Below are 7,419 nucleotides of genomic sequence, written 5' to 3' on the forward strand. Positions count from 1 at the left end.
AAATGATTTTTGCAATCATTTTATATTACTTTGAATCTGTGCAGCCAGCATGACTTATCATCTCCCCCGCCTCCCCTGCCAAATGAAGAGGTATCTTAGATTCTTGTTTTGACCGTCTGTCCAAAATTGACTGACTCTTAAACATGGCAATTTATTTAGAGAAAGACCAGCAGCATTCATTTTATGACCAGTAAGTGTGTTGGATAGTTACACCGCTCACTCCTCATAGTCTTATGGGCCTGGATTCTGTTTAATGTGACAGTCATACTTAAAATAGGAGCAGAGTGTGCCGTGTTTATATGGACTGCAGTTCGTCTCCATTAGACACTGGGAATAATTACGTAATGGTATAAGGTGTCATAGAAAGATTTTATGGAAAAGTTATTCTATGTGGACCTTGAAGAATTGGTTGGATCCTAAGAACTGGAAAAGACATTTTAGACAGAGAGTAGAGGTGAACCAAAGATCTGGAGACAACTGAAATGAGCTCTTAAACATGCAAGTTATAAGGCTTGTGCAAAAAAAAGGTACATAATCCAGTGTGATGTTAAGGAAGGAAGGATGTCTGGAAGGGAGTAATGGGAAGTATACTGTGAAGGTCACATTGGGAGGGTTTTAAATTACAAAAGGAGACATTTGAGCTTTATTTTATATGTCATGGGACCTGGTTGGACAACTCTGTATTTTAGAAGATGACACATGCAGCTGTTTAGAAGATGAATTAGAAGTGACTGGAAACAGAACAAGTCATGAGAATCGGCAAGCCAAGAGAGCCTATTCTAGGGTGGGATGAATAAAAATGAGCAACCGATGTGCCACCCACAGACAGGGGTGTAGGAAGATTGACAGATTGGTGGTACTATCAGTAAAGGGATCCCTAAAAAAGATGATTAAACTGGACTCCCTTTCTGTTACAATATGACCTGCTAAAACCTGCAATAAAAAGGGTAAGTTAGAACCAATTTGGACTTTCTCTGATGAAAACTCAAGCAAGAGTAATGCTTTTAAAACCTGATATATATAGTTTCTTGCCATTGCTGTTGCCTGATGACTAAGCAAGCTTGTAGTGAGAATCTGGTGTGCGGATGATGGATTGTCAAATGAGACACTGATCACAGGTCCATGGGGAAGACACCGCTGCACACGTTATGCAGGAATATGGGTCATACTGATTATTTTTCTGCTTTCTGTAGGTAATTCCTTCACATGGGATATTATTTTCCTCCCCAGGTGACACTTGAGACTGTTACAGAGTTCAGGATTTGGGAAATGTATTCTGGTCAGTGGGTGGCAGTGTTGCATAGAAGAGAGAGCATAGGTTCTGTGGTGGGAGGAGTTGTGAACAACCCTGGCATTGACTGCTCCTCAGTCCCCAGGTTCCCAGTCTGGATTATCCAACCACCTTCAGAATTTGCTGGAGTTTCCTTGTAACCATAGATTCCCATACTCTGCCCCTCAGAGATTCTGATTCAGTCAATCTGGGATGGGGCCCCCAAATTGTGGTGTACATATATTTTAGCATTCTAGGTAATTTTGAGAGTTAGCTAAATTTGGAATCTAGTGACTTGATTTTTTTGAATCTGTTTTCATGAACATTAAATGAGATAATACAATTGAGCTTTATGAACTTTAAATCACAATAAAATATCAATTGTTAATTGAATGACTTTGTGAGATAGCTTTTTCCTCTTTTTTAAAAACTTCAATTTCTCATCAGTTGGAAGTTTGCATGAGATTACACTTGTTATATTTTTATGCATGGGGATAGCAGGGAGCAGGAAGAAAACTGATGAGTTTGTCCAATTTAGTACAGAATATATAGCATTAACTGGGTAACAGTTTTTAGATATTGAATTGGTGGTAAAAAGTATAAGACTCTTACTTGATTTTTTTTTTTAAATCAAAGAAACAAACGCCAGTTTCAAAAATAGCAATGAAATGTAAAAAGACTTTTTTGCATAAACTTTTAATACAAAACTCAAATTTATTATTGACACTGTGATAACTTAATTTACAAATATATTCTGACTTTGTTTTAAGAGCAATAGCTTAAGTTAAATACAGTGTTCTCTTTATCACTTCCAAGTCAAATACACTCAAACAAAACAACATTGAAAAACATTTCTCAATAATAACAGTGATTTCTAGAATAGGAATCCAAGTTAAGGAGATTTCAGCAGCTCAATACAATCTATATGTAATAATACATAGCGTGTCAGTTGACCTTGAAGCTTACAGCGTATGGTAATCAGTCCCATAAATTTTATTCACAGTTTCTGTCACCAGAGTTACCTGACCATTTCAGTGTGAGGGGTTTTCTAATACAGAGGTTCTTCTGTATTTTATGACAGTACCATAGACAGTACCATAGTACCTCTTTTCTTCTTTAGTCTCTCAATTTTAGTCTTACTGATGTTTTTTCAGCCCTGAATCTGGATAACTTCCATGGTAATCCATCCTGTGTCACTTGTTCCTACCCTGAGCCTGTCAAGTCACCCCAATCAAGCCAAGTTGTCCACCGGCAGCCACACTGGCACGTTCCTTCCGTCCTTGATACCATCTTTTAATTCCCTTCAGTTAGGAATCAGTCACTTTAGGCTGTTAGCCTGAAGGTCATTCAGAAGATTTAAGTAAATATTTGATTTCAGGAACCTGGGATAAGAGTCCTTTTCCATAAGGGTATATATGATTTTTTGAGCTTCATCAAAACACGTGTGAGTTGGTGCTTTAATCTTCTTGGCTGTAGATTCTCGAGTACGAAAGTCAATATTGATCTAAAAAAGAAAACTTCATTAATTCATGTGCATGTCATATTTATGGTAATTTTATGATGCACCTATTGTAATTTTTGAAACACCTCAAGAAAACAGTCTTATGTCCTCATTTAACTCATTTCAAATCTCTTGTTTGACTACTCTAAGCCTATACTAGGTATGGAGGAGATAAAAAGAAATATCACAAGAAAAGTATCTGTTTCATGTTACAAAAGAAGCAGCCATGAGAAATGTAAATATCTACAAAAGGTGGTCCACATATCAAAGAAGAGTGATGTGGACACTTGAGATTTACTAGGTGAGAGGACTTCTTGTGCATCTACTTCCTGTTAAGACCAAGAACGTTTTACAGGAAGACAAGCACTACTAGTGACAGGACGTATTTTAGCTGCTGCAGTTGCATGCATTATAGGAATCTGCATTTCATCCTTGCCCTGGATAGCTCATTAAGGATCCCCTGATGTGTGGTTCTGGCCCATAGTACCTGTGCTCCTTTCTCTACCCGTCCATCATGTTCAATAGTTTGCAAAGTCAATCTTTCTTTCTCTGCACTGAAATCTTCCCAAATCTAGAGAATTATTTTGTAGTTGCACTGAACTATATGAATATGCCTAAATATGCAGAAGTAAAATCATGATACTCAAAAAGGATTTCATCTTTTATGTTTGAAGTTTCATGTTGACTTAATTCTTTTACACATAAGCTGGTGATAATGGACTTAATACTCACTTGTTTAGCTGCATCTGAATGCACAAATGCTTTATATATCTTCTCAGCCTTGCAATGCAAAAGATCAGACTCTGTTTTCTTGTAGTCTTCACAAGCCAGCCAGAACTCAATATTCTCCTCACTGAACTCAGACTTAAGAAAATTTCCAAAGACATCTTGACCAGCTAAAAACAAAGGGAACAATTGAGATAACTAAATTAATTGAGTCAATAAGTGAATAACTTGAAGAAATCTGTAAGAAAAATAACTACTACATTCTCTCTCAATAAAATAAGATACAACTGCTGCTGGAACAGCCAGGTCACAGTTTGTAAAGGAGGAAAGGCCCTAGAGATTCCTTTATTTATAGAAGAGGAACTGGAACCAAATTTGTTCTCAATCACATAGCTGCTTGGTATGCTTTGCTTCCTTTTGTATTTAAATCAAGAATTTGGCTCTGCTGATTATAAAACAATGTCTTTTCTTATGAAGACCAACATCTTAGCCAGAATGTAGAGCATTTCAAGGAAGCAAAGAAGAATTGCAAAGGGCATTAACATCATGTTAATAATTACAAATATAATTTCCAAATCAATCCAATTCATGTTAGATAATGGCAGGCCTATATATCACGTATGCATCTGATATACTAATTACATTTGCTGCAATTACTGAGACTTATATGGGCTATTTATGTGCCATTTATTTGTTTAGCTGAGTTGTATACTATGTCTGATAATAATATTGATGAGCTAGGTTGAACTACTTCATCCCCAAACAAAGCTCTTTAGGGTGTTTCTGGGGATAAGAGGATAAGTTTACTCTTTAGATAGACAACAAGCTGCATGTCTATACCTCTTCACCTTCTCATTCCAGTAGAACTGTAATACCCATAATAAGAAGAAGGGAATAATGATTTCATTCCTTCCCTTCTTTGGTCAGAAAATCCCTGCAAGACTCTTTGTGTTTAAGCATCCTTTTACATTTTCTATGTTAGAACATGCATCATATAATATATAAAATGCAATTATTCATGTTTTCAACAACCTTCAAGGTAGAAAGGGACTATGTCTTTGCTTTTGAATACCTTTGCTTCTAAAATGCCTGTCACATAAATGTGGGATGAATGAGAGAATTAATGAATGTATGAATGATAAAATACTAACTGTATGAATGAATCCTCTTTATATCCAACTGTAAAAATAGATTCTTTAGGCAACTTTAAAATCAGAATTCACATATTAAGATATATGGTTTACTTTTAAAACTTTAAACTTCATGAACCCCAATGTAATTTTAATTTTTTTCCTATAATCATCAGTGAAAATGCCTAATTGCCTTGGCAGGTTTGTCTAAAACACTGTTGTAGAATTAAGTGTTAAGTCAGCATATCACAAAGAGGCCTACTATGCTGAAGTTATCAATGTTCATAGAAATGTCAGACTACAACTTTTTGCATATTACGCTATTTTAATGAAGCCTTCCAATCTATTAGGGTATTGAACTGAATTAAGAAGCATTCAATGATTAATGTACACTTACTTTGGTTGGCAAGAAGTTTTTCTAGAGATTGAGACCACTGTATTACTTCATCAGCAGAAAGTCTGCAGAAGAAAAAAAGTTAAGCATGTTAGTAAAATTGCATTTGGGCTTACACAAAAACTATCAGAATGGCTGCTGCCCTCTGATAATTTCACAAACTAACACTCTAGTTACAAGACATTTTATTAACCTAGACTTATGGTAATTCTAAGAAATTCTTATAAGTATGAAAAAGTATCTGCCAGTAAAGTTTGAAAAATTCAAATAGATAAAAATCTGACAGTACAAAAATAATCAAGTATATACATAGACATGTTTATATTTAATTTACATTGGTACTAATGTAGGCTAATCTTATTTGGCATATTACCTAAGAGAAACAAAACCCATCATGTACAGTATTAATCTCTTTCTAGGATAGAAAACTGGTCCCTAGACTGATCTTGTAAATGATAGTAAAATGGATTAATGCACATACATGTCTTTGGACTTGGAAGATTTAATTCCAGATTCCGAATGTGGGATCATAGATCTCAGGTAAGCTTTCATGTCCATTCCACTACAAAAGACAGAAAATGAGTACTTGGTATTTCTCCATTAGAATTCATTTTATTTGTAAAATGAACAAAACATGGTCTAAATGCCTCTAAGGAATAAGGCAATAACAAAAGTAACTGATAGCACATTTTTTATACTCAGATAGGGCTCATTTTTATGAGTCCAGGTCTGAAAACATTCTCACCTAATTTAATGCCATAGAACGATTTACTTTTTAATACAAATGAATCTTACTTAAAAAGCACAACAGGCAGTTAGTTGCTCTGGTCTGGCTGACCCAAATGCTCATATTCTCTTCCATTCATTCACACTCCCTCTGTCATTAGAGGTAGTCTAAGTGAGACACTAGAGGAACTTACAATGTCTTTGGCCTCCTTTTTTGCGATTTGTCATCTAGAAGTGAATGACGAGTTTCTTTCAAGTCCTTTGGGTTTGCAGAGAAGAACATTCCTGGCATTTTGTCCAGCCTTGGCGTGGAGATGGCTGCTGCTCTCATGGTCCTCTCTCAGCAAATGTCTGCTCGCCAATGTCTCTGCTGCTTTATATAGAGAAGGCAGACAGGCTCTGGCTGCACGAGAGAGGCTGTTTATCAAGTGATGTTACCACAGACACTGCAAGTTCCTCCTTCCTTGGTGTGTTGTGACGTGAGCTTGAAAAAAAAAAAAAAAAAGCATACAGTGATGTCTTGTGGTTGAAACTTAACCATATGAGAGCAGGTCACTTGATTAGAAAGAAAACCAAACACTCAGAGGCACACACATACACTAAAGGGCCAAAGCAGCCCCTGCCTTCGGTTTGAGATGGTGCTAGTTTCCTCTTGAAAATTGTGCATTCCCTCATAAACCTTAACACCAAAAAAAACAACCCAATCAATAAATGGGCCAAGGAATTGAACAGACACTTCTCAGAAGAGGATATACAATCAATCAACAAATATATAAAAAAATGTTCAACACCTCTAGCAATTAGAGAAATGCAAATCAAAACTACTCTTAAGATTTCTGGGGTTGTGGCTTAGTTGTAGAGCGCTTGCCTAGCATACGTGAGGCACTGGATTCAATCTCAGGCACTACATAAAAATAAATAAAATAAAGGTATTGTGTCCATCTATAACTAAAAATATATTAAAAGATTTCATCTCACTCCAGTCAGAATGGCAACTATCAAGAATATAAACAACAACAAGTGTTGGCGAGGATGTGGGGAAAAAAGACACACTGATACATTGCTGTGGGATTGCAAATTGGTGTAGCCAATCTGGAAAGCAATATGGAGATTCCTTGGAAAACTTGGAAAGGAACCACCATTTGGCCCAGTTATCCCACTCCTTGGTTTATACCCAAAGGACTTCAAAACAGCATATTACAGGGACCCCGCCACATCAATGTTTATAGCAGCACAATTCACACTAGCTAAATTGTGGAACCAACCCAGGTGCCCTTCAGTAGATGAATGGATAGGGAAACTTTGGTGTACATACACAATGGAATATTACTCAGCATTAAAAGACAATAAAATCATGGCATTTGCAGGTAAATGGATGGAGTTGGAGAACATAATGCTAAGTGAAGCAAGCCAATTCCCCAAAATCAAAGGCTGAATGTTTTCTTTGATTTGAGGATGCTGACTCATAATGGCAAAGGCAGGGGCATGGGAGGAATGGAGGAATTTTAGATAGGGCAAAGGGGAGGGAGAGGAAAGGGAGGGGCAAGGGAGTAAGAATGATGGTGGAATGAGCTAGACATCATTACCCTACATACATGTATGAAGACACAAATGGTGTGAAAATACTCTGTATATAACCAGAGACTGGAAAAATTGTGCTCTGTATGTGCAA

The 7,419-nt window shown here is 36.5% G+C and overlaps 1 protein-coding gene across 1 annotated transcript; it reads right to left on the reverse strand.

The window, feature by feature from the left end:
* Window positions 1-2,181: 2,181 nt before the first annotated feature.
* On the reverse strand, window positions 2,182-6,078 carry Rgs1 (regulator of G protein signaling 1). The gene is made up of 5 exons (XM_076831742.1): window positions 5,942-6,078; window positions 5,503-5,583; window positions 5,025-5,086; window positions 3,504-3,667; window positions 2,182-2,774 (listed from the first exon to the last, which is right to left on the reverse strand). The coding sequence occupies exons 1-5, from the start codon at window positions 6,076-6,078 to the stop codon at window positions 2,589-2,591; spliced, it is 630 nt and encodes a 209-aa protein (XP_076687857.1). The 3' UTR covers window positions 2,182-2,588.
* Between the last annotated feature and the right edge of the window lie 1,341 nt (window positions 6,079-7,419).

The sequence above is a fragment of the Callospermophilus lateralis genome, chromosome 13 (genome assembly GCF_048772815.1).
Source record: "Callospermophilus lateralis isolate mCalLat2 chromosome 13, mCalLat2.hap1, whole genome shotgun sequence".
NCBI classification, from domain to species: Eukaryota; Metazoa; Chordata; class Mammalia; order Rodentia; family Sciuridae; genus Callospermophilus; species Callospermophilus lateralis.

What these genes read in the sequence shown, in the direction of transcription:
- Rgs1 (XM_076831742.1), bottom strand. Translation starts at nt 6,078, where the DNA reads ATGAGAGCAGCAGCCATCTCCACGCCAAGGCTGGACAAAATGCCAGGA. An exon ending in AAAACTTCTTGCCAACCAAA is followed by an intron (nt 3,668 to 5,024) that starts GTAAGTGTACAT and finishes CTTTGTTTTTAG; the next exon opens with CTGGTCAAGATGTCTTTGGA. An exon ending in ATTCAGATGCAGCTAAACAA is followed by an intron (nt 2,775 to 3,503) that starts GTGAGTATTAAG and finishes TTTCTTTTTTAG; the next exon opens with ATCAATATTGACTTTCGTAC.